General features: G+C 42.8%; 1 protein-coding gene across 2 annotated transcripts in view; it reads right to left on the bottom strand.

The window, feature by feature from the left end:
• itga11b (integrin, alpha 11b) overlaps nt 1–11678 on the bottom strand; it is an 89376-nt gene extending 77698 nt beyond the window's left edge. Inside the window, exon 1 of one of the 2 annotated variants that reach the window (XM_029668652.2) lies at nt 11554–11678. In XM_029668652.2, coding sequence (XP_029524512.2) covers nt 11554–11602 — 49 coding nt within the window. In that variant the 5' untranslated portion in view covers nt 11603–11678. The remainder of the gene's footprint in view (nt 1–11553) is intronic. The other variant, XM_029668653.2, reaches the window with a different exon arrangement.
• Nucleotides 11679–27879: the final 16201 nt, after the last annotated feature.

Consider the following 27879-nt stretch of genomic DNA (forward strand, 5'->3'; position numbering starts at 1 on the left):
AGTGGTTTTAGAGCACCCCTGTCTCTGAGAGCACATGCAGGAAAATTTATTCTGAATGGGAGGAAAAGGACATTCTTTGGACGAAGCAGTCATGACACCTTTTGGAGTGTCTTTCAAATAAAATCACATTTTATTTGACACATACGCCAAACACAACAAGTGTAGACCTGACCGTGAAATGCTTACTTGCAAGCCCCTAACCCACAATGCAGTTCAAGAAACAGAGTTCAGAAAATATTTACTAAATGAACTAAAATAAAAAATATTATAAAAAGTAACAACAATAAATTACATAAAAATAGCGAGGCTATATACATGGGGTACTGGGACCCGAGTCAATGTGCGGTGGTACAGGTTAGTCGAGGTAATTTGTACATGTAGGTAGGGGTAAAGTGACTATGCATAGATAACAAACAGCGAGGAGCAGCAGTTTAAAAACAAAGGGGGAGGGTCAATGTAAATGGTCTGTGTGACTATCTGATTAGCTGTTCAGAAGTCTTATAGCTTGGGGGTAGAAGCTGTTAAGGAGCCTTTTGGACCTAGAATTGGCGCTACGGTACTGCTTACCGTCCGGTAGCAGAGAGAACCGTCTATGACTTGGATGACTGGAGTTTTGTTTTTTACCCCTTTTTCTCCCCAATTTTGTGGTATCCAATTGGTAGTTACAGTCTTGTCTCGTCGCTGCAACTCTGGACTCGGGTGAGGTGAATGCCGAGAGCGGTGCATCCTCCGAAACACAACACAGCCAAGCCGCACTGCTTCTTGGCACAATGTCCACTTAACCCTGAAGCCAGCCGCACCAATGTGTCAGAGGAAACACTGTACACCTGGCGACTGTGTCAGTGTGCACTGCGCCCGGGCCGCCACAGGAGTCGCTAGTGCGCGATGGGACAAGCACATCACTGCCGGCCAAAACGTCCCTGAACCCAGACAACACTCGGTCAATTGTGCCCCGCCCAATGGGTCTCCCGGTCGCTTCCGGCTGTGACAGAGCCTGGACTCGAATCCAGAATGTGACTGTGATGCAGTGCCTTAGACCACTGCGCTACTCAGGAAGCCTGGTGAGTCTTTGACAATTTTTTGGGCCTTCCTATGACACCGTCTAGTATATAGGTCCTGGATGGCAAGAAGCTTGGCCCCAGTGATGTATTGGGCGGTACGTGTAGCACCTTACGGTTGTGTCCTGAGCAGTTGCCGTACCAGGCGGGGATGCAACCGGTCAGGATGCTCTTGATAGTGCAGCTGTAGAATTTTTTGAGGATCTGGGGACCCATCCAAAATCTTTTCAGTCTCCTGAGGGGGAAAATCTGTTGTTGTGCCCTCTTCATGACTGTCTTGGTGTGTAAGGACCATGATAGTTTGTTGGTGATGTTGACACCAAGGAACTTAAAACTCTTAACCCACTCCACTACAGCCATGTTGATGTTAATGAGGGCCTGTTCGGCCCTCCTTTTCCTGTAGTCCACAATCATCTCCTTTGTCTTGCTCACATTGAGGGAGAGGTTGTTGTCCTGGCACCACACTGACAGATTTCTGACCTCCTCCCTATAGGCTGTCTCATCGTTGTCGGTGATCAAGCCTACCACTGTTGTGTCGTCAGCAAACTTAATGATGGTGTTGGAGTCGTGCTTGGCGACGCAGACGTGGGTGAACAGGGAGTACATCAGGGGACTAAGCACGCCCCCCTGAGGGGCCCCGTTGTTGAGGAACAGAGTGGCAGATGTGTTGTTGCGGAACCTTGCACTAATTTAGTAATTTCAACCATTTTGTTGTAAATTAGATGTCAGGCATCAACCTTAGCCTCCTCCAACACAGTAGAACCTGCATGTGACTCAATAAAAATCGAATCAATGTATTACCGACAATTACTTCCGGCGCCGACAGAGATGGCCGCCTCGCTTCGCGTTCCTAGGAAACTATGCAGTTTTTTGTTTTTTTAGGTGTTATTTCTTACATTAGTACCCCAGGTCATCTTAGGTTTCATTACATACAGTCGAGAAGAACTACTGAATATAAGATCAGCGTCAACTCACCATCAGTACGACCAAGAATATGTTTTCCGCGACGCGGATCCTGTGTTCTGCCTTACAAACAGGACAACGGAATGGATCGCATGCAGCGACCCAAGAAAACGACTCCGAAAAAGAGGGAAACGTAGCGGTCTTCTGGTCAGACTCCGGACAAGGGCACATCGCGCACCACTCCCCAGCATTCTTCTTGCCAATATCCAGTCTCTTGACAACAAGGTTGATGAAATCCGAGCAAGGGTAGCATTCCAGAGGGACATCAGAGACTGCAACGTTCTCTGCTTCACGGAAACATGGCTTACTGGGAAGACGCTATCCGATGCGGTGCAGCCAACGGGTTTCTCCACGCATCGCGCCGACAGAAACAAACATCTTTCTGGTAAGAATAGTGGCGGGGGCGTATGCCTCATGACTAACGAGACATGGTGTGATGAAGGAAACATACAGGAACTCAAATCCTTCTGTTCACCTGATTTAGAATTCCTCACAATCAAATGTAGACCGCATTATCTTCCAAGAGAATTCTCTTCGATTATAATCACAGCCGTATATATCCCCCAAGCAGACACATCGATGGCTCTGAACGAACTTTATTTAACTCTTTGCAAACTGGAAACCATTTATCCGGAGGCTGCATTCATTGTAGCTGGGGATTTTAACAAAGCTAATCTGAAAACAAGACTCCCTAAATTTTATCAGCATATCGATTGCGCAACCAGGGGTGGTAAAACCTTGGATCATTGTTACTCTAACTTCCGCGACGCATATAAGGCCCTGCCCCGCCCCCCTTTCGGAAAAGCTGACCACGACTCCATTTTGTTGATCCCTGCCTACAGGCAGAAACTGAAACAAGAGGCTCCCACGCTGAGGTCTGTCCAACGCTGGTCAGACCAAGCTGACTCCACACTCCAAGACTGCTTCCATCACGTGGACTGGGACATGTTTCGTATTGCGTCAGTTAAAAATATTGACGAATACGCTGATTCGGTGTGCGAGTTCATTAGAACGTGCGTTGAAGATGTTGTTCCCATAGCAACGATAAAAATCATTCCCTAACCAGAAACCGTGGATTGATGGCAGCATTCGCGTGAAACTGAAAGCGCGAACCACTGCTTTTAATCAGGGCTAGGTGTCTGGCAACATGACCGAATACAAACAGTGCAGCTATTCCCTCCGCAAGGCTATTAAACAAGCTAAGCGTCAGTACAGAGACAAAGTAGAATCTCAATTCAACGGCTCAGACACAAGAGGCATTTGGCAGGGTCTACAGTCAATCACGGACTACAAGAAGAAACCCAGCCCAGTCACGGACCAGGATGTCTTGCTCCCAGGCAGACTAAATAACTTTTTTGCCCGCTTTGAGGACAATACAGTGCCACTGACACGGCCTGCAACGAAAACATGCGGTCTCTCCTTCACTGCAGCCGAGGTGAGTAAGATATTTAAACGTGTTAACCCTCGCAAGGCTGCAGGCCCAGACGGCATCCCCAGCCGCGCCCTCAGAGCATGCGCAGACCAGCTGGCCGGTGTGTTTACGGACATATTCAATCAATCCCTATACCAGTCTGCTGTTCCCACATGCTTCAAGAGGGCCACCATTGTTCCTGTTCCCAAGAAAGCTAAGGTAACTGAGCTAAACGACTACCGCCCGTAGCACTCACTTCCGTCATCATGAAGTGCTTTGAGAGACTAGTCAAGGACCATATCACCTCCACCCTACCTGACACCCTAGACCCACTCCAATTTGCTTACCGCCCAAATAGGTCCACAGACGATGCAATCTCAACCACACTGCACACTGCCCTAACCCACCTGGACAAGAGGAATACCTATGTGAGAATGCTGTTCATCGACTACAGCTCGGCATTCAACACCATAGTACCCTCCAAGCTCGTCATCAAGCTCGAGACCCTGGGTCTCGACCCCGCCCTGTGCAACTGGGTACTGGACTTCCTGACGGGCCGCCCCCAGGTGGTGAGGGTAGGCAACAACATCTCCTCCCGCTGATCCTCAACACGGGGCCCCACAAGGGTGCGTTCTGAGCCCTCTCCTGTACTCCCTGTTCACCCACGACTGCGTGGCCACGCACGCCTCCAACTCAATCATCAAGTTTGCGGACAACACAACAGTGGTAGGCTTGATTACCAACAACGACGAGACGGCCTACAGGGAGGAGGTGAGGGCCCTCGGAGTGTGGTGTCAGGAAAATAACCTCACACTCAACGTCAACAAAACTAAGGAGATGATTGTGGACTTCAGGAAACAGCAGAGGGAACACCCCCTATCCACATCGATGGAACAGTAGTGGAGAGGGTAGCAAGTTTTAAGTTCCTCGGCATACACATCACAGACAAACTGAATTGGTCCACTCACACTGACAGCGTCGTGAAGAAGGCGCAGCAGCGCCTCTTCAACCTCAGGAGGCTGAAGAAATTCGGCTTGTCACCAAAAGCACTCACAAACTTCTACAGATGCACAATCGAGAGCATCCTGGCGGGCTGTATCACCGCCTGGTACGGCAACTGCTCCGCCCTCAACCGTAAGGCTCTCCAGAGGGTAGTGAGGTCTGCACAACGCATCACCGGGGGCAAACTACCTGCCCTCCAGGACACCTACTCCACCCGATGTTACAGGAAGGCCATAAAGATCATCAAGGACATCAACCACCCGAACCACTGCCTGTTCACCCCGCTATCATCCAGAAGGCGAGGTCAGTACAGGTGCATCAAAGCTGGGACCGAGAGACTGAAAAACAGCTTCTATCTCAAGGTCATCAGACTGTTAAACAGCCACCACTAACATTGAGTGGCTGCTGCCAACACACTGTCATTGACACTGACCCAACTCCAGCCACTTTAATAATGCGAATTGATGGGAAATGACGTAAATATATCACTAGCCACTTTAAACAATGCTACCTTATATAATGTTACTTACCCTACATTATTCATCTCATATGCATACGTATATACTGTACTCTACATCATCGACTGCATCCTTATGTAATACATGTATCACTAGCCACTTTAACTATGCCACTTTGTTTACTTTGTCTACATACTCATCTCATATGTATATACTGTACTCGATACCATCTACTGTATGCTGCTCTGTACCATCACTCATTCATATATCCTTATTTACATATTCTTTATCCCCTTACACTGTGTATAAGACAGTAGTTTTAGAATTGTTAGTTAGATTACTTGTTGGTTATCACTGCATTGTCGGAACTAGAAGCACAAGCATTTCGCTACACTCGCATTAACATCTGCTAACCATGTGTATGTGACAAATAATATTTGGTTTGATTTGATTTGATTTGATTATAAACTGGGTGGCTTGAGCCCTGAATGCTGATTTGGCTGACAGCCTTGGTATATCTGACCACGGGTATGACAAAATATACATTTTTAGTCCTCTAATTAGCCTTGACTTTTTTTTCACATTTTGTTCGTTACAGCCTTATTCTAAAATGTATTTTAAAAATGATCCTCAGACATCTACACACCATACCCCATAATGACAAAGTGACAACAGGTTTTTAGACAATTTTGCAAATGTATTAAAAATAAAAACATAAATAAATCAAATCAAATCAAATTTATTTATATAGCCCTTCGTACATCAGCTGATATCTCAAAGTGCTGTACAGAAACCCAGCCTAAAACCCCAAACAGCAAACAATGCAGGTGTAAAAGTAGACTTGAAATTGAGCTCAGGTGTATTCAGTTTCCATTGATCATCCTTGAAATGTTTCTACAATTTGATTGGAGTCCACATGAGGTAAATTCAACTGATATGACATGATTTGGAAAGGCACACACCTGTCTACAAAAGGTCCCACAGTTGACAGGGCATGTCAGAGCAAAAACCAAGCTATGAGGTCGAAGGAATTGTCCGTAGAGCTCCAAGACAGGATTTTGTCAAGGCACAGATCTGTGGAAGGGTAGCAAAAAATGTCTGCAGCATTGAAGGTCCCCAGGAACACAGTGCCCTACATCATTCTTAAATGGAAGATATTTGGAACCACCAAGACTCTTCCTAGAGCTGGCCTCCCAGCCGAACTGAGCAATCGGGGGAGAAGGGCCTTTGGTCAGGGAGGTGACCAAGAACCTGATTGTCACTCTGACAGAGCTCTAGGGTTTCTTTTTGGAGATGGGAGAACCTTCCAGAAGGACAGCCATCTCTGCAGCACTCTACCAATCAGGCCTTTATGGTGGAGTAGCTAGAAGAAAGCCACACCTGAGTAAAAGGCAAATGACAGCCCACTTGGAGTTTGCCAAAAGGAACCTAAAGACTCTTAGACCATGAGAAACAAGGAACTCCGGTCTGATGAAAACAAGATTGAACCCTGGAGGGCCTGAATGCCAAGCATCACGTCTGGAGGCATCCCTGCGGTGAAGCATGGTGGTGGCAGCATCATCCTGTGGGAATGTTTTTCAGAGGCAGGGACTGGGAGACTAGTCAGGATTGAGGCAAAGATGAACGGAGCAAAGTACAGAGAGATCCTTGATGAAAACCTGCTCCAGAGTGCTCAGGACCTTAGATGGTGGCTTAGATTCACCTTCCAACGGGACAGTGACCCTAAGCACAAAGCCAAGACAGGAGTGGCTTCGGGACAAGTCTCAATGTCCTTGAGTGGCCCAGCCAGAGCCCGGACTTGAACCCGATCAAACATCTCTGAAGAGATCTGAAAATAGCTGTGCAGCAACGCTCCACATTCAAACTGACAGAGCTTGAGAGGGTCTGTAGAGGAGAATGGGATAAACTCCTCAAATAAAGGTGTGCCAAGCCTCATACCCAAGAAGACTCAATGCTGTAATCGCTGCCAAATTTGCTTCAACACATTACTGATTAAAGGTTCTGAATACTTATGTAAATGTGATATTTCAGTTTTTATTTGTAATAATTTATCAAAAATATAAAATAAAATTAAACTGTTTTTGCTTTGTCATTATGGGGTATTGTGTGTCTATTGATGAGCTGGAAAAGAATGTAATCAATTTTAGAACAAGGCTGTAACGTACCAAAATGTGGAAAAAGTCAAAGGGTCTGAATACTTTTCGAATGCACTATATGTTGGTAAATTAGCTTAAAGCTTGTTTAAAGAAATTGTGAAAGAAATTGGTATGTTTTTCCACCATATAATCACGGCATGGGGTTGTTCAATTACATTATGTATTTCTTTCAAATCTATTACTTTATGTTGTACTTTTTTTTGCAAAATGCTATATAGCCGCCTCACTCTTAGAGAAATAAGTTGTATTGCTAGGTTTAACACAGTCAAATGTAACAATTAACTACATTTTTAGAAAGAAATCTAAAAATAATACATGTGTTACATTAATATACTGTATATATTTTTTAAACATCATTCTATACAGTAATATGAGATTTTTATATGAGAAAATGTACATTTGACATTTTAGTCATTTAGCAGATGCTCTTATCCAGAGACACGAGTAAGTGCATTCATCTTAACCCCTGTAGGTCTAAGCCATTAGATTGCAAAATCTACTAAACTACGATATGGAATTGTTTTGTAGATGCACTCTCAAATTCTTTTCAACATTTCAGCCTGTAGTTTAGAAAGTTGTGGTCACGAGTCAAAAGTGATCCCGTTTTTTGGATTGCTGTGTCATCCAATTGTGTACTACGTCATTCATTTCATATTATATGTTAGGTTCTACAAATACATTGAATACAATAGCAATTTGAATACATGTATGGAAACGAATCCAATTCGTACTGTACGTTACACATTTGTTGTGCATAAGATCCTGGAGTGCATCTTTAAGATGGATCATTTAGACTATGACTTAGAATTTTAGGGCCCCTGTAGGCATAGAAGATACATAAAAAACTGATTTGATGAAATATGGATATTGGCCTTTAACTGTTATAGCCCATAGAAACCTGTTAAATAACACATTTGTAGATAAGGAATAATGTTTTGAAGAGTGTCCTATGTCTGAAAGATATAAGACATTTTAAAAGCACTATTTACCGCTATGCACATTATCATTATGACATTTTTACAGCCTAGTACTGTGTTACCTTCAGATGACTCCCCTGACACTTGTGTGCGTCGTAGAGCAAAACAACCAGCACTGTGTTGCTAAGAGTTTCCCCTTTCCATATTGGCGATCCGCTTTCGAAATTATACGTTTGTAGCTTCAAGGGTTCGGTCTGGACAGTCGGTTTTGTGAGAAGACCTCTCTGTAAGTAGGGCATCCGCGACATAGCGTTCCGATGACTGACATAAAACTGGTGGTCAAAAAGCTAAATAAAAAGACACTGTCATGTTTGTGAGAGTCTCATCTTTCTTCTACTTCTACGTGTATTGGCAGACTGCATCCGATAATTGCCACCATCTACTATACTGGATTGTTTGATCAAACACGATTTTATGCTGGTATATCAACCTGCATATACAGTGGGGCAAAAAGTATTTAGTCAGCCACCAATTGTGCAAGTTCTCCCACTTAAAAAGATGAGAGAGGCCTGTAATTTTCATCATAGGTACACTTCAACTATGACAGACAAAATTAGAAAAGAAAATCCAGAAAATCACATTGTAGGATTTTTTAAATGAATTTATTTGCAAATTGTGGTGGAAAATAAACTTTTGTTATTGATCAAATACTTATCTCAATACTTTGTTATATACCCTTTGTTGGCAATGACAGATGTCAAACATTTTCTGTAAGTCTTCACAAGGTTTTCACACACTGTTGCTGGTATTTTGGCCCATTCCTCCATGCAGATCTCCTCTAGAGCAGTGATGTTTTGGGGCTGTTGCTGGGCAACACGGACTTTCAACTCCCTCCAAAGATTTTCTATGGGGTTGAGATCTGGAGACTGGCTGGGCCACTCCAGGACCTTGAAATGCTTCTTACGAAGCCACTCCTTCGTTGCCCGGGCGGTGTGTTTGGGATCATTGTCATGCTGAAAGACCCAGCCACGTTTCATCTTCAATGCCCTTGCTGATGGAAGGAGGTTTTCACTCAAAATCTCACGATACATGGCCCCATTCATTCTTTCCTTACACGGATCAGTCGTCCTGGTCCCTTTGTAGAAAAATAGCCCCAAAGCATGATGTTTCCACCCCCATGCTTCACAGTAGGTATGGTGTTCTTTGGATGCAACTCAGCATTCTTTGTCCTCCAAACACAATGAGTTTTTACCAAAAAGTTATATTTTGGTTTCATCTGACATTTTCCCAATCTTCTTCTGGATCAAATCCAAATGCTCTCTGGCAAACTTCAGACGGGCCTGGACCTGTACTGGCTTAAGCAGGGGGACACGTCTGGCACTGCAGGATTTGAGTCCCTGGCGGCGTAGTGTGTTACTGATGGTAGGCTTTGTTACTTTGGTCCCAGCTCTCTGCAGGTCATTCACTAGGTCGCCCCGTGTGGTTCTGGGATTTTTGCTTACCGTTCTTGTGATCATTTTGACCCCACGGGGTGAGATCTTGCGTGGAGCCCCAGATCGAGGGAGATTATCAGTGGTCTTGTATGTCTTCCATTTCCTAATAATTGCTCCCACAGTTGATTTCTTCAAACCAAGCTGCTTACCTATTGCAGATTCAGTCTTCCCAGCCTGGTGCATGTCTACAATTTTGTTTCTGGTGTCCTTTGACAGCTCATTGGTCTTGGCCATAGTGGAGTTTGGAGTGTGACTGTTTGAGGTTGTGGACAGGTGTCTTTTTATACTGATAACAAGTTCAAACAGGTGCCATTAATACAGGTAACAAGTGGAGGACAGAGGAGCCTCTTAAAGAAGAAGTTACAGAAATCTTGCTTGTTTGTAGGTGACCAAATACTTATTTTCCACCATAATTTGCAAATCAATTCATTAAAAATCCTACAAAGCTATTTTCTGGATTTTTTTTCTCATTTTGTCTGTCATAGTTGAAGTGTACCTATGATGAAAATTACAGGCCTCTCATCTTTTTAAGTGGGAGAACTTGCACAATTGGTGGCTGACGAAATACTTTTTTGCCCCACTGTACTACAATACCCATCCCTATCCCACTACCCATAAGATCCATATTATTCACTCTTCGGCCCACGGCCCTGGGAGGGCAGCACTTCTTCCAACATCTTCTGTCGATCCTCTGCAGATATTTCCCAGAAAACATTCAGCCATTACACAACAATGCACATTTCTTTGATCTGTGTTCTACTTGCTCAACACAATTCACCACCATTGTGATGAAGGCCAAGAATCAGGATTTTTTTAACACACGGTTTCTGGGGTCCACATGCTGAAATGGGAACATTCACTGTTGCCGTTGGCCCTTCTCTACCCTCAACCCTTCTCACTGCCTCTGCATACGTAACTCCCTGTCCTACTCTGACTTTAGCCATCTGTATCTGTTTCACTTTTACCAAATAAGTCTCATCTTGATGATTTTCTTGTCCAGATCCTCTCGTGTAGAAAACCACTGCTTTCACAAGCCCCGTGTTATGGAATAAGCTTTATATCAGTGGAAAGAGGGTATTGAAGAAGAAGTGTCTTTAACATTTGTACATTTTATGTGGACACCAAGAAGAGTAGATGCTACATGTGCAAGAGCTAATGGGGATCCTAATAAACTTAACAAATCATGGGGACATGTTCAATATTCAAAATGACGTCACTGTGTGACGTGCATGTGCATCCAAGGTGAGACAATCACATGTCATAGTCAAATATACAGGAACTGAAAATCTGAGAACAGTAATATTTTACGCACACATGAAGGTACCCATAAGCAATCATAATAAGCAATCAAAAAACAACAAATGTTTTGGAAATGTAAAGGCTCATTAAGGACTCAAATGTAGCCTGGGTTGAGCTGCATTTGAGCTACAGCACTGACTGATCCCGAATCAGGCTAATGGCCAGATCTTTACAACGAGTGGAAACTCTGAGAGCTGCACTGAGAGCAGATAGCATCATTCCTCCTTGCATCATCCCAGAGGGAGGCTTAAAGAGGAGGCCGACAGACAGAGGGTCTCAGAAGAGCAATAGTTTTGACAAGGTATGAGGCCATGCCAGATTCGTGCATCATGCTGTTGGCTCATCTCACACACTCTGTGCCTCTAGAGACGAGGAACAGGTGGACGCACCACCTCACATGGACTAGTCGTTAACTTCCCAAATGGCCTAAAAGCAATACCACAAAATAATGAGAAACTCTTGCCAACTCTGCTCGTCTGTCTAACAAAAGGAACGACCTGACTTAAACTAGTCCAGAGACATTCATCTCACCTTCGCTCACTGAGATACAAAAACACATTGCGCACACACACACACCTCTTCCACATGCTCTCTTATCCTGACTCCAGAGGTCACACACACTTTTACAAACATGCTCAAACTCTTACAGTCCCAATTAAATTGCTTATGAACTCTCACACGTTTGTTGTCATTCTGTAACACATACAAACTTTCCATCGATCCCTTATTTTCACCTTCACTCACTCACTCACTCACTCACTCACTCACTCACTCACTCACTCACTCACACACTCACCTGGCAGGAGGGCACAGGTCCACAGCAGCAGGCTGCAGTAGTATTCCATTTGTGTGAAAGAGTGTGTATGTTTGGGGGGCTGATCCCGTGCTCTCGTTTCAAGGCTTCTGCTCTTATTGACTCCACTGCTATTCCACAGCCTCACTATATCTGAGGGAAGTAGGAGGGGGCTGGCTCTGGTTGACTGAGGCACAGCTGAGAGGTGTACATACAGTGCATATACGGCCAGGACTTGATGCTTCCTCACTAATCAATGTGGACTTTCTTTCATGCATGCACGAACGAACGCACACACCCACGCACACACACATTCACTCTCAGATACATACAGACTCGTTCACACTCTTACTGTATACAAACATCAAATCCTATTTTATTAGTCACATGCGCCGAATACAACAGATGTTGACCTTGCAGTGAAATGCTTACCTACAAGCTCCTAACCAACAATGCATTTTAAAAAGTATGAACAAGAATTTAAAAAATAAAAGGAACAAGTAACTAAAGAGCAATAGAAAAATAACAATAGCGAGACTATATATAGGGGGTACCAGTACAGAGTCCACGTGCGGGGCACCGGTTGGTTGAAGTAATTGAGGTAATATGTACATGTAGGTAGAGTTATTAAAGTGACGATGCATAGATGATAACAGAGAGTAGCAGATGCGTAAAAGGGCGGGGCAATGCAAATAGTCTGGGTAGCCATTTGATTAGATGTTCCCGGAGTCTTATGGCTTGTGGGTAGAAGCTGTTTTAGTAGCCTCTTGGACCTAGACTTGGAGCTCCAGCACCATTTGCCGTGCGGTAGCAGAGAGAACAGCCTATGACTAGTGTGGCTGGAGTCTCTGACAATTTTTAGGGCATATGTTACACTGATTGGGACACAGGTCACTTACACCCCAAAAAATATGCACTGAGACACACACACACACACACACACACACACACACACACTACATGTGTACACGTTGTACGACACCATCCTTTAAAAATAAAATAGCTCAGACAATAGTTGTCAAAACCTTTGTTCTTTTACAACCTTTAATGCGGCTGCACCGTCATAGGGTTGGTCCTGGTGTGAATTCCTCCCTCTGTTTCCGTGACCTCACACTGGACTGAATAAAAATGGAGGTAAATACAGTCCAGATGTGGGGGGAAGTAGCACTCTACTGTCCAATGCTCTGAAGTTCAGGTATTTACGATACAGCACCATCCAGGAAAGAAGTATGGAAGCTAGCGCTGTTGACTGCCAGAGGGACAACAGCACTGATAAAAGCAAGATTTTTCAAAAATGTTGGTCTGTCTTACCAGCATAAATAACGAGACCTTCAAGGGCTATTGGAGAAAAAAAAATCACATTCAATATAAAAGCTCTCCAAAATCCACAGTGGAAATTGAGACCAACAGAAACACTGTGAGACTTTGTGGACTAGATTTCATTGAAATTTAGGCTAATAAAGGAGACCAGTTACATAAATGATGGCAAAATCGACATGTTTATGGTTCATTGGTGTAAACAACTAGACTGGCAATTTGTTGTGACAAAGCTGTAAATACGATCCACACTGACTGAAAGACATTCTGATAAGTAATCTTCTCTGACTTGTTGGATTCATGGATGTCAAGTCTCAAAATATGACTTCAAACACCAACCCACATTACCAAAACATGAGCAGACATAGTTCATCACAAACAGTCCTATTACCGCCAATGCAGTGTGTATCTGGCATCAAACTGCTTGGAAAACAAAAGAGCACAAATTTTCTTAGAGGCAGGAGGAGGTTTGACGACTGTTATCGCACTACACACGAGCTGTGTGGAGCTAGTTTGAGGCAAGAAAACATGAAGTGACAAACAGTAAATCAAAGAAAGGTTGATGATTAACCCAGGGCTTGGATCCTCTGTGTGATGGCAGAGGGCCAGGACCATGTTGGGAGAGGGGGAGGGGAGGGGGGGAACCATAGAAATAGAATGACTCAATTATATTTCTATGGCCCAGGCCCACCCATCACAGTGTTGACTTGGATGGAAATGTCTGTTCTGGTAATTGTATTTCTATGGAGAGAGAACGTCATGCTTATACAGAACACAGTCTTTAGAGAAGCTTTTTGTAGATGGGCCTACTGACCTGCTTGTCAGACATGACATCTCTAGTTGTCACTGGGTATATAAATAAAGGTGAAATAAAAAAATGGAATACAAATATTTTGGGGGGAGGCCCGTATAGTGTAAATCAATTTGGTCTCGAACACAGCACAACTCAAATGATTGTCACTTTTCATTCTGACTGACTTTCAGAACAAATAGGAAATGTACACTATTAGCTAATAGATGAGTCCTATATTCTACTTCATGGGCAAATGGGGAATTAGTATATTAGTAATATTCAATATGCTCTGAGTGTTGTCCAAGCTAACCTGAATGTTGAAAGCAGGCCAGCAACACTGGACTGGTTTTACAGATACAAACCAGAGCTAGCTCATGCCTGATACGTAATGATTTCATTCGAGTGCTATCGTCAACATCTACAAGTGATGACAACACGATCTGCCTTTAATCATCTTACTGCTCAGACAAAAGGTCAATTGCACAATTCGTCTGATTTAGAAAATGAATGGGAAAACAGTGGAAACGGTGTCTTTCTCTTGGAAATACCAGTGGAAATGCAACTCCACATGCCAAATGGGACTGGAGCATAGCACAAAATAATATTAAACGGAAACATTTGGACTGTGACGGACAATAACAGTCTTTAAAATGACCGAAAGGTAAAACTCATCACAATACACTCATCTTGAAACGATATCAATGTAACATTAACTCTGTCTCTCTAGAATTACCTTAGTTTTCAGCTAGATATGTCCCAACTACTATCTATCTATCTACAGAGCATTTGGAAAGTATTCAGACCCGTTGACTTTTTCCACGTAATTATTCACACCCATTACACAGAACTTTGTTGAAGCACCTTTAACAGCAATTACAGCCTTGGGCCTTCTTGGGTATGACACTACAAGCTTGGCACACCTTTATTTGGGGAGTTTCTCCCATTCTTCTCTGCAGATCCTCTCGAGCTCTGTCAGGTTGGATGGGGAGCGTCGCTGCACAGCTATTTTTAGGTCTCTCCAGAGGTGTTCGATCGTGTTCAAGTCCGGGCCACTCAAGGACATTCAGAGACCTGTCCCGAAGCTACTCTTGCGTTGTCTTGGGTGTGTGCTTAGGGTCGTTGTTCTGTTGGAAGGTGATCCATCGCCCCAGTCTGAGGTCCTGAGTGCTCTGGAGCAGGATTTTTATCAATTATCTCTCTGTACTTTGCTTCGTTCATCTTTCCCTCGATGGTGACTATTCTCCCAGTCCCTGCAGCTGAAAAACATCCCCACAGCATAATTCTGGCACCAGCATCCTTCACCGTAAGGATCGTGCCAGGTATCCTCCAGATGTGACACTTGGCATTCAGGCCAAAGAGTTCAATCCAGGTTTCATCAGACCAGAGAATCTTGTTTCTCTTTTTCTGAGAGTCCTTTAGGTGACTTTTGGCAAACTCCAAGCGGGCTGTCATGTTCTTTTTTACTGAGGAGTGGCTTCCGTCTGGCCACTCTAACATAAAGGCCTGAATGGTGGAGTGCTGAAGAGATGGTTGTCCTACTGGAAGGTTCTCCTATCTTGTGGGGGTGCAGGAAAAGAAGCAGGAAAAGTATGTGGATATATTGAAGCAACATCTCAAGACATCAGTCAGGAACTTAAAGCTTGGTTGCAAATGGGTCTTCCAAATGGACAATGACCCCAAGCATGCTTCCAAAGTTGTGGCAAAATGGCTTAAGGACAACAAAGTCAAGGTATTGGATTGGCCATCACAAAGCCCTGACCTCAATCCTTTAGAAAATGTGTGGGCAGATCTGGAAAAGCGTGTGCGGGCAAGGACGCCTACAAACCTGACTCAGTTACACCAGCTATGGCAGGTGGAATGGGCCAAAATTCACCCAACTTATTGTAGGAAGCTTGTGGAAGGCTACTCGAAATGTTTGACCCAAGTGAAACAATTTAAAGGCAATGCTACCAAATACTAAATTGAGTGTATGTAAACTTCTGACCCACTGGGAATGTGATGAAATAAATAATTCGCTCTACTATTATTCTGACATAACACTTTCTTAAAATAAAGTGGTGATCCTAATTTACCTAAGGCAGGGAATTTTTACTTGGATTAAATGTCAGGAATTGTGAAAAACTGAGTTTAAATGTATTTGGCTAAAGTGTATGTAAACGTCCGACTTCAACTGTATTTGCCTTTCCAAATCATGTCCAATCACCACAGGTGGACTCCAGTCAAGTTGTAGAAACATATCAAGGATGATCAATGGAAATAGGATGAACCTGAGCTCAATTTCAAGTCTCATAGCAAAGGGTCTGAATACTTACGTAAATAAGGTTTTCAGTTTTTTATTTTTTATAAATGTGCAAACATAAAAAAAAACTGGGTTTTGCTTTGTCCTTGGAGTATTGTGTGTAGATTGAGGAGGTAAGTCTGTATCGTACCAAAAAGTCAAGGGGTCGGAATACCTCCCAAATGCACTGTATCTATCTATCTATCAATCTATCCATCCATCTGTCCACTTTGCTTGTTTACCCCCCCCCCAAAAAAAAAATACTACAGTTTTTTTTATTATAGAATTCTATGGTATTCTGCAGCAAACTATAGTATACTGTAGAATACTGTACTCCACACTGTAGTATCCCTCGATCATGTGTAGAATTGAATATAGAATGTTGTGGTATACTGTAGAATACTATACTACACACTGTAGTGTTTCTCAATCGTGTAGTGTGAACTACAGAAGGTTGCAGTGTACTGTAGAATACTATACACCACACTAGGTGTGTCCCGAGTGCTCGGACAAAACAAGTATCGTAACAATATGGAGAAGTTTACATTTTTTTTACCAGGTAAATAGACTGAGAACACATTCTCATTTACAGCAACGACCCGGGGAATAGTTACAGGGGAGACGAATGAGCCAATTGTAAGCTGGGGATGATTAGGTGACCGTGATGGTATGAGGGCCAGATTGGGAATTTAGCCAGGACACTGTGGTTAACACCCCTGCTCTTACAATAAGTGACACAGGCTCTTAAGTGACCAGAGAGAGTCAGGACACCCATTTAACATCCCATCCGAAAGACGTCACCCTACACAGGGCAAAGTCCCCAATCACTGCCCTGGGGCATTGGGATATATATTTTTTTTTAGACCAGAGGAAAGGGTGCCTTCTACTGGCCCTCCAACACCACTTCCAGCAGCATCTGGTCTCCCATCCAGGTCCAACTCTGCTTAGCTTCAGAAGCAAGCCAGCTGTGGGATGCATGGTGGTATGCTGCTGGCTAATATGATTATACCGCAAGTATTTTTTGTAATTATCCATGATCGAAGAAAGAAAAACAGTTGCCAGCACGCATCTCTCTTTCAATCAAACTGTGTGAAGCTCTGTGTGCTCCAAACAACTATTGGCTAGTTCTTCTGTCTGTATAAAGAAACGGTTGAGCCTGCTGCAACAATTATGGATTAGAACAAGCCACTCTCGCTCTACTATCCTTTCCTCAGACAGACACATGCGTGGCTCTGTTTCACTCACTGGAAATAACTACATTGAACAACAATGACTAGCTAGTCTCCCCTTCTCCAAACATTGTGTTTGAATCAGAATCCGTACATATGTAGGATCTTAATTTGATCACTAATTTGTTGCTGAGAATGTTCCTGCAAATGCAAACTTATAGTGTATTCAGGGTTTAGAAAAGCTTCTAATGTTTGTAATTTTTACTTTAAAATATCTATTTCGCGTTGTTTAGTAGGCTACTTTGTCTGTCCATATACATTTTCCTTTGCAGACTGTCATTGGATCGTGATCCAATCCCATGCTTGCTAGCTATTATTATTTATTATTGCCCAGGGATGGTTACCGAGCAACAGATAATTTGAAAATAAAATTACTCCACACTGTAGTATCCCTCGATCGTGTAATGATTTACTATAGAAATTTGTAGTATACTGTAGAAAATTATACTATACACAGTAGTATCCCTTGATCATGTGGTTCTGACTATAGAATTTCATAGAATACTGTTTACTATAATATTAATTTCTATAGTACCTTTCAGCACTACCAGCAGTACGACCAGGAATGCGAGTTTCCCGAAGCGGATCCTTTGTTCGCACCCCCCAGGGCAATTGAACTAATTCCAGAGGCCGACCCAAAACAGCGCCGGCAGAGGAGAGGTACTCGGAGTGGTCTTCAAGTCCGACTTAGGAGGCATGCACACCACCCACTCCTTCCGAGTATATTACTCGCTAATGTTCAGTCTCTGGATAATAAAGTTGACGAGCTCAAAGCGTGGGTTTCTTTCCGGAGAGATATCAGGGATTGTAACATACTCTGTTTCACAGAAACATGGCTCTCTTGGGATATACTGTCTGAGTCGGTACAGCCAGTTGGGTTCTCAGTTCATCGGGCAGACAGGAATAAATATCTCTCCGGGAAGAAAAAGAAGGCCGGGGGTGTATGTTTCATGATTAACGACTCATGGTGTAATTGTGATAACATACAGGAACTCAAGTCCTTTTGTTCATGCGACCTAGCATACCTCACAATCAAATGTCTACCGTATTATCTCCCAAGATTATTTTTTTCAGTTGTAGTCTTGGCCGTGTATATCCCCCCTCAAGCCGATACCACGACGGCCCTCAAAGAACTTCACTGGAGTTAATGCAAACTGAAAACCACATATCCTGAGGCTGTATTTTTTGTGGCTGGCGATTTTAACAAAGCAAATTTGAGGACTAGGCTGACAAAGTTCTATCAACATATTGACTGTTGTACATGATCGGGGTAAACACTCGACCACTGCTATTCAAACTTCCAGGATGCTTACAAGGCCCTCCCCCGCTCTCCTTTCGGGAAATCTGACCAAGGCTCCATTTTGCTCCTCCCTTCATATAGGCAGAAACTCAGTACCCGTGCTAAGGACATTCAATGATGGTCTGACCAATCGGAATCCACGCTTCAGGATTGTTTTGATCACGTGGACTGGGATATGTTCCAGGTAACTTGCGAAAATAATTTAGATGAACACACTGAAACGGTGACTGAGTTTATCAGGAAGTGTATAGGAGATGTCTATTAAAACCTACCCTAACCAGAAACCGTGGATAGATGGCAGCAATCAAGCAAAACTGAAAGTGCGAACCACCGAATTTAACCATGGCAAGGTTACTGGGAATATGGCAGAATAAAAACAGTGTAGTTATTCCTTCCGCAAACATGCAAAATGTCAGTATTGAGACAAAGTGGAGTCGCAATTCAACGGCTCAGACACGAGACGTATGTGGCAGGGTCTACAGACAATCCCGGACTACAAAAGGAAAACCAGCCACGTCGTGGACACCAACGTCTTGCTTCCGGACAAGCTAAACACCTTCTTTGCCCGTCTTTGAGGATAACACAGTGCCACCAACGCTGCCCGCTACAAAGGATTGTGGGCTCTCTTTCTCCATGTGAGTAAGACATTTAAGAGTGTTTACCCTCCCAAGGCTGCCGGCCTGGCCTAGCCTAGCCGTGTCCTCAGAGCATGCGAAAACCAGCTGGCCGGTGTGTTTATGGCCATATTCAATCTCTCCCTATCCCAGTCTGCTATCCCCACATGCTTCAAGATGGCCACCATTGTTCCTGTAACCAAGAAAGCAAAGATAACTGAACAAAATGACTATCGCCCTGTAGCACTCACTTCTGTCATCATGAAGTGCTTTGAGAGACTAGTCAAGGATCATATCACCTATACCTTAACTGTCATCCTAGAGCAGACCTGGGCAATTCCAGTCCTCGGAAGTATGATTGCTGTCACACTTTTCCCCCATCCCTAGCAAATCAAATCAAATCAAATGTTATTTGTCACATACACATGGTTAGCAGATGTTAATGCGAGTGTAGCGAAATGCTTGTGCTTCTAGTTCTGACAATGCAGTAATAACCAACAAGTAATCTAGCTAACAATTCCAAAACTACTACCTTATAGACACAAGTGTAAGGGGATAAAGAATATGTACATAAATTCCTCTTTAAGGAATACCTAGGATAGGATAAAGTAATCCTTCTCACCCCCCCTAAAAGATTTAGATGCACTATTGTAAAGTGGCTGTTCCACTGGATGTCATAAGGTGAACGCACCAATTTGTAAGTCGCTCTGGATAAGAGCGTCTGCTAAATGACTTAAATGTAAATGTTAAATGTGATGGTACAGAGCGGCATAGGCAAGATACAGTAGATGGTATTGAGTGCAGTATATACATATGAGATGAGTATGTAAACAAAGTGGCATAGTTAAAGTGGCTAGTGATACATGTATTACATAAAGATGCAGTAGATGATATAGAGTACAGTATATACATATACATATGAGATGAATAATGTAGGGTATGTAACATTATATTAGGTAGCATTGTTTAAAGTGGCTAGTGATATATTTTACATCATTTCCCATCAATTCCCATTATTAAAGTGGCTGGAGTTGAGTCAGTGTGTTGGCAGCAGCCACTCAATGTTAGTGGTGGCTGTTTAACAGTCTGATGGCCTTGAGATAGAAGCTGTTTTTCAGTCTCTCGGTCCCAGCTTTGATGCACCTGTACTGACCTCGCCTTCTGGATGATAGCGGGGTGAACAGGCAGTGGCTCGGGTGGTTGTTGTCCTTGATGATCTTTATGGCCTTCCTGTGACATCGGGTGGTGTAGGTGTCCTGGAGGGCAGGTAGTTTGCCCCCGGTGATGCGTTGTGCAGACCTCACTACCCTCTGGAGAGCCTTACGGTTGTGGGTGGAGCAGTTGCCGTACCAGGCCATGTCATCTACAAGACCCTGCTAGGTAAAGTCCCCCCTTATCTCAGCTCGATGGTCACCATAGCATCACCCACCTGTAGCACGCGCTCCAGCAGGTATATCTCTCTGGTCACCCCCAAAACCAATTCTTTCTTTGGCCGCCTCTCCTTCCAGTTCTCTGCTGCCAATAACTGGAACGAACTACAAAAATCTCTGAAACTGGAAACACTTATCTCCCTCACTTGCTTTAAGCACCAACTGTCAGAGCAGCTCACAGATTACTGCACCTGTACATAGCCCACCTATAATTTAGCCCAAACAACTACCTCTTTCCCTACTGTATTTATTTTATTTATTTTGCTCCTTTGCACCCCATTATTTTTATTTCTACTTTGCACATTCTTCCACTGCAAATCTACCATTACAGTGTTTTACTTGCTATATTGTATTTACTTTGCCACCTTTTTTTGCCTTTACCTCCCTTATCTCACCTCATTTGCTCACATCGTATATAGACTTGTTTATACTGTATTATTGACTGTATGTTGTTTTTTTGTTGTATGTGTCGAACTGCTTTGCTTTATCTTGGCCAGGTCGCAATTGTAAATGAGAACTTGTTCTCAACTTGCCTACCTGGTTAAATAAAGGTGAAAATAAATAAATAATAATAAGCTTTGATTTATTTCAACATATTCCCAGTGGGTCAGAAGTTTACATACACTCAATTAATATTTGGTAGCATTGCCTTTAAATTATTTAACTTGGGTCACATGTTTTGGGTAGCCTTCCACAAGCTTCCCACAATAAATTGGGTGAATTGTGACCCATTCCTCCTGACAGAGCTGGTGTAACTGAGTCAGGTTTGTAGGCCTCCTTGCTCGCACACGTTTTTTCCGTTCTGCCCACAAATTTTCAAAAGGATTTAGGTCAGTGCTTTGCGATGGCCACTCCAATACCTTGACTTTGTTGTCCTTAAAAGCCACTTTGCGACAACTTTGGAAGCATGCTTGGGGTCATTGTCCATTTGGAAGACCCATTTGGGACAAAGCTTTAACTTCCTGACGGATGTCTTGAGATGTTGCTTCAATATATCCACATACTTTTCCTGCTTCATGATGCCATATATTTTGTGAAGTGCACCAGTCCCTCCTACAGCAAAGCATCTCCACAACATGATGCTGCCACCACCACAACATGATGCTGCCACCACCGTGCTTCATGGTTGGGATGGTGTTCTTTGGTTTGCAAGCCGCCCCCTTTTTCCTCCAAACATAATGATGGTCATTATGGCCAAACAGTTCTATTTTTGTTTCATCAGACCAGAGGACATTTCTCCAAACAGTACGATCTTTGTCCCTATGTGCAATTGCAAACCGTAGTCAGGCTTTTTTATGGCGGTTTTGGGGCAGTGGCTTCTTCCTTGTTGAGCGGCCTTTCAGGTTATGTCGATATAGGACACGTTTTACTGTGGATATAGATACTTTTGTACCTGTTTCCTCCAGCATCTTCACAGGGTCCTTTGACGTTGTTCTGGGATTGATTTGCACTTTTCGCACCAAAGTAGGTTCATCTCTAGGAGACATAATGCGTCTCCTTCCTGAGCGGTACGATGTCTGCGAAGTCCCATGGTGTTTAAACTTGCGTACTATTGTTGGTACAGATGAACGTGGTACCTTCAGGTGTTAGAAAATTGCTCCCAAGGATGAACCAGACTTGTGGAGGTCTATAATTTGTTCTGAGGTCTTGGCTAATTTCTTTTGATTTTCCCATGATGTCAAGCAAAGAGGCACTGAGTTTGACTCAAATCATGTCAATTAGCCTATCAGAAGCTTCTAAAGCCATGACATAATTTCCTAGAATTTTCCAAGCTATTTAGAAGCACAGTCAATTTAGTGTATGGAAACTTCTGACCCACTGGAATTGTGATATAGTGAGTTATAAGTGAAATAATCTCTCTGTAAACAATATTTTGTTCTTGTTAATAAAACATTTGTGGAGTGGTGGAAAAACAAGTTTTAATGACTCCAACCTAATTGTATGTAAACTTCCGACTTCAACTGTATATACTGTATTCTATACTATTCTGCTGTGTCATAGTCTATGCCGCTCTGACATTGCTCTTCCATATATTTATATATTCTTACTTCCATTCCTTTTTCTTAGATTTGTGTGTATTGGCTATATGTTGTGAAATTGTTAGATATTGCTGCACTGTCGGAGCTAGAAACACAAGCATTTCGCTACTCCCGCCATAACATCTGCTAAACTATGATAATTTTGTAAATAATAGCATGTATTTATTCATATTACTCTACTGTGAAATGATGTAAAATGTGTTATACTGTAAATATGCAGCCATTTAAAAAATCATTCCCATGAATGCGATCATTTTATTTATGGAAATAAATCATACCCACATTAAATAATACTATAGTTTACTATAAAACACTACAGTACTTAGTATAGAATGATGTACTACACTGAAGTAAACTGTAGTATACTATACTTCACACTGTATTGCTATGCTAATATTTAATCTGTATATACCCACCTGTTCCCCTCCCCCATAACACAATTTGCTGCCACCCATGAGTAAGAAACCTACATGCCAAGTATGGAGTATATATTCCCTAGAAGTTATTGAAAGCCACATAAGAGCTGAATTTAACTGTTCAGTCCCCAGTCCTACCAATTTACAGGTTATGGAACATTTTTGCATTTAGTATTCAGTATGTTCAGTTGGTTTCCTCAATACAATGTACAAATTACCTCTGTGCAGTTCAAATCTGTACTTGAAAAGAATATCTTTGAAAATAAAATTGATACTTACAATGCGGATTCCTTCACCTCCAGTGTCCATTATCAGACTCACAACTTAATAGTTACCCTATGGATAATGCAGAGACGGTGTCAGTATAAACATTCCACACAGCATGAAGATTTGACCCTTCGCTAAGCCCTGCCCCCCTTGGCTACTGTTGCAACCTTGGACAACATTTTCAAGGGAAGCCCAAACTTCTATGTTTTTGCACAAAAACACTACATTTTAGTCATTTAGCTCTTATCCAAAGCAACTTACAGGAGCAATTAGGATAAAGTACATTGCTCAAAGGCATCAACAGACTTTCCACCTAGTTGGCTCAGGGAATCAAACCAACAACCTTTCAGTTACTGGCCCAAATTCACTTATATGGGTATTAAAGTAGTAAAAAGTGAAGTATTTGGTCCTATATTCCTAGCACACAATGACTACATCAAACCTGTGGCTCTACAAATGTGTTGGATGCATTTGCTGTTTGTTTTGGTTCTGTTTCAGATTATTTTGTGTCAAATACAAATGAATGGTAAATAACGTATTGTCATTTTGGAGTCACTTTTACTGTAAATAAGAATAGAATGTTTCTAAACACTTCTACATTATTGTGGATGCTACCATGATTAAGTATAATCCTGAATTAATTGTGATGATGATGAGTGAGAAAGTTACAGAGACATAAATATCATACCCTCCAGAAAATGCTAACCTCCCCTGTTATTGTAATGGTGAGATGTTAGCATTTTGGGGGGGTATGATATTTGTGCGTCTGTAACTTTCTCACTACAGTATTTATACCGTAGTAAACTATAGTATTTTTTCCATGTATTGCTGACCCCCCTTTAACAAATGATTATATGGAATATCCCTGACCCATGATGGAGTAGGTCAAGCCTAACTATGAATGGAATTGGTCATGCGTAATGCCTTGCCAAAAGCCCAGGGAGGAAGTGAGAGTTAGTTTTGGAAGAATGGAGGAATGAGCTCAGTCTGAACACACACAGAGTTATGTCTTCCTTCGCAGACACCTGGCTTTGGTGCCAGAGAGAGTGAGATAAAGCAATATCCATGTGGATAAGGCTGAATCCTGACGAACTGCCACTAAATGACTAAACACCTGTATTTCATATGGTAAATCAAACATGTGCATACAAACTTCTGAAAAGCAATGCCATTAAAAAGGGACAGTTGACAAGATGGTGAAATACTTGAAATCGGATGCCTTGTCATAGAGAAATGGGGTCCTTTACTCCAACCATTGGATTTCGTAACACACACCCACACTGATGCATTTGCCTGTCACTGTTTTTGGACCTACTGTACATCAAGCTGTAACTTAAAAGTCAGAGAAGACACATACTAGCTTTTGCACCTTGTCGTTTGAGGAAAACATAACAGCCAAGACGAAAACCAACCAAAGCATTGGACAGTAACATCTAACTAATTGGGCTGAGGTCATAATAATACCCACCACAACATTACAAATATTCCAAGTATAAACTATAAATACGTTTAATGACCATCACAGCCGTCCAAATAAGGCATTATTCATTATCCCCTCTGAAAAACAAAGTCCCAGGACAGAGAAAAGACAGGGTAACCTGAACCAAATGCTCTGAAATAGGACACATTTAGTAATTCTGGCTAGCTCAGTTTCCTGCCCTGCCAAACAGCTGGCCTGGGTACGTTTAGCCAGGAAAGCCTGATCACTCCTGAAGCTCCATGATTGAAGAGTGGGGAGATATGCTGGCCTAGTGATGGGCTAGGTTGGTAGGCGAGCCCCTAGCCTTCGAGTGGATTGGGATCTGACGGCAAAAGTGCCACCTCAACCTGTAGAAGAACCCAAACAAAGACTTGGGGAAAGATCTAAGTACAGAAAAAAAAATCTGTGTATTGGTTTATAGGCTATTGATGGTCTGACTGAAGCAAGGCTGGATTTGATCACACCCCATTTAACTGCATCTCTAAGGAACCAGATCGCAGCTGTTCTTGGCTAAGGGTGGGTGGAGATTGAACACAGAGCAGCAGAGTCAGCAGATTTCCTCCTCATCTCAACCCATTACACTACAGAAAGAGTTCATTTTCTCACAACAGACCTTATATTCATAACACTTCCAGAGATGCACAACAAGAGCATTTGAGAGTTTTCGAAACTAACTAACCAGAGCATGGGACATTTAATTTCAACTCAGTCCATTCAGCAAGTGAATTTTTTTTCTTCCCATAAATCGAAACATCTTCAGAAATGAATGGGAAGTGATGAGTTGAATTTTAATTGATGAGTTGAATTTTAAGAATTTTCATAAAATTGCCGAATTAAAATTAAACTGACTCCAACCCTATGTCCTACTCATTTACATCGACACATAACGCAGATGTATAACGCAGAGCTAAAAGTAATATAGGAATCCAGACACACCGGATAGTCATTAATCCTGGCATAAGGACTTGGAATCGGTCTGCAGTGTGAGTAACCGAAGTACAAAAATCCTTCCATCACAGCTGCTTCTGATAAGAACTTCCTCTAGAAGTGTGACTACCTCAGATGCCAGACCTGATGTGTATAAGCAACATGCTCCATTCTGGTGTGGACCAAAGTCTTTCTTTACATTACATAATATAAAGGACTTGGTCTGAACTGAACTGGGCTGGTCTAAGCTCAAGTAGAATGTTATAATGGATGGTGTTCCTGGTTCACACATGCATAGGGAAGATCACTGTCAAATCAAATCAAACTGTATTTGTCACATGCCGAATAAAACAAGTGTAGACCTTACTGTGAAATGCTTACTTACAAGCCCTTACCCAACAGTGCAGTTCAAGAAGAGTTAAGAAAATATTTACCAAAGAAACTAAAGTAAAAAATTATAAAAAGTAACACAATAAAATATAAAAAATGAGGCTATATACAGGGGGTACTGGTACCGAGTCAATGTGTGGGGGTACAGGCTAGTCAAGGTCATTTGTAAATGTAGGTAGGGGTGAAGTGACTATGCATCGATAATAAACAGTAGCAGCAGCACTGTACAAAACAAATGGAGGGGGGTGTCAATGTAAATAGTCCGATGGCCATTTGATTAATTGTTGAGGATCAACGTGGCAGACGTGTTGTTGCCTACCCTTACCACCTGGGGGTAGAGGAAGGCAAGTCCAGGATCCAGTTGCAGAGGGAGGTTTTTAGTCGCCTTAGCTTAGTGATGAGTTTTGGACGCTGTGGTGTTGAACCCTGAGCTGTAGTCAATGAACAGCATTATCACACAGGTATTCCTTTTGTCCAGGTGGGAAAGGGCAGTGTGGAGTGCGATTGAGATTGCGTCATCTGTGGAACTGTTGGGGCGTATACGAATTGGAGTGGGTCTAGGGTATCCGGGAGGATGCTGTTCATGTGAGCCATGACCAGCCTTTCAAAGCACTTCATGGCTACCGACGTGAGTGCTACGGGTCGGTAATCATTTAGGCAGGTTACCTTCACTTCCTTGGGCACGGGGACTATGTTGGTCTGTTTGAAACATGTCGGTATAACAGACTCAGTCAGGAAGAGGTTGCAAATGTCAGTGAAGACACTTGCCAGTTGGTCTGCACATGCTTTGAGTACATGTCTAGGTAATCCATCTGGCCCGCGGCTTTGTTAACCTGTTTAGCGAGAGCGTTATCATACAGTCATCCAGAACAACTGGTGCTGTCGAGGCATTTAGCTCGTCTGGTAGGCTCGCGTCACTGGGCAGCTCGCTTCTGGGTTTCCCTTTACTTCCATTTATCCAACGAGCGTCAGATACGGTGTAGTAGGATTCAATCTTAATCCTGTATTGACGCTTTGATTGTTTGATGGTTTGTCTGAGGGCATAGCGGGATTTCTTGTAAGCGTCTTTAGTGTCCTGCTCCTTGAAAGCGGCAGCTCTAGCCTTTAGCTTGATGCTATGTATTGCCTGTAATCCATGGCTTCTGGTTGGGATATGTATGTACGGTCACTGTGAGGACGACATCGTCAATGCTCTTATTGATAAAGCCGATGACTGAGGTGGTATACTCCTCAATGTCATTGGATGAATCCGGAACATATTCCAGTCTGTGCTAGCAAAATAGTCCTTTAGCATAGCATCCGTTTCATCTGACCACTTCCGTATTGAGCGAGTCACTGGTGCTTCCTGCTTTAGTTTTTGCTTGTAAGCAGGAATCAGGAGGATCTAATTATGATCCTGATTTGCCAAATGGAGAACGGGCGAGAGCTTTGTATGCATCATTGTGTGTGAAGTAAAGGTGGTCTAGAGTTTATTTTCCTCTGGTTGCACATGCTGGTAGACATGCTGGTAGAAATGAGGTAAAACCGATTTAAAGTTGCCTGCATTAATGTCCCCGGCCACTAGGAGCGCCGCTTCTGGATGAGCATTTTCTTGCTTGCTTATGGCCTTATAGAGTTGGTTGAGTGCGGTCTTAGTGCCAGCATCGGTCTGTGGTGGTAAATAGACAGCTACGAATAATGTAGATGAGAACTTTCTTGGTAGATAGTGTAGTCTACAGCGTATCACAAGGTACTCTACCTCAGGCAAGCGATACCTCGAGACTTCATTAATATTAGACGTTGTGCACCAGCTGTTATTGACAAATAGACACACACCCCCACCCCTCATCTTACCAGACGTAGCTTCTCT

This window comes from Oncorhynchus nerka, linkage group LG9a, assembly GCF_034236695.1.
Source record: "Oncorhynchus nerka isolate Pitt River linkage group LG9a, Oner_Uvic_2.0, whole genome shotgun sequence".
NCBI lineage: Eukaryota > Metazoa > Chordata > Actinopteri > Salmoniformes > Salmonidae > Oncorhynchus > Oncorhynchus nerka.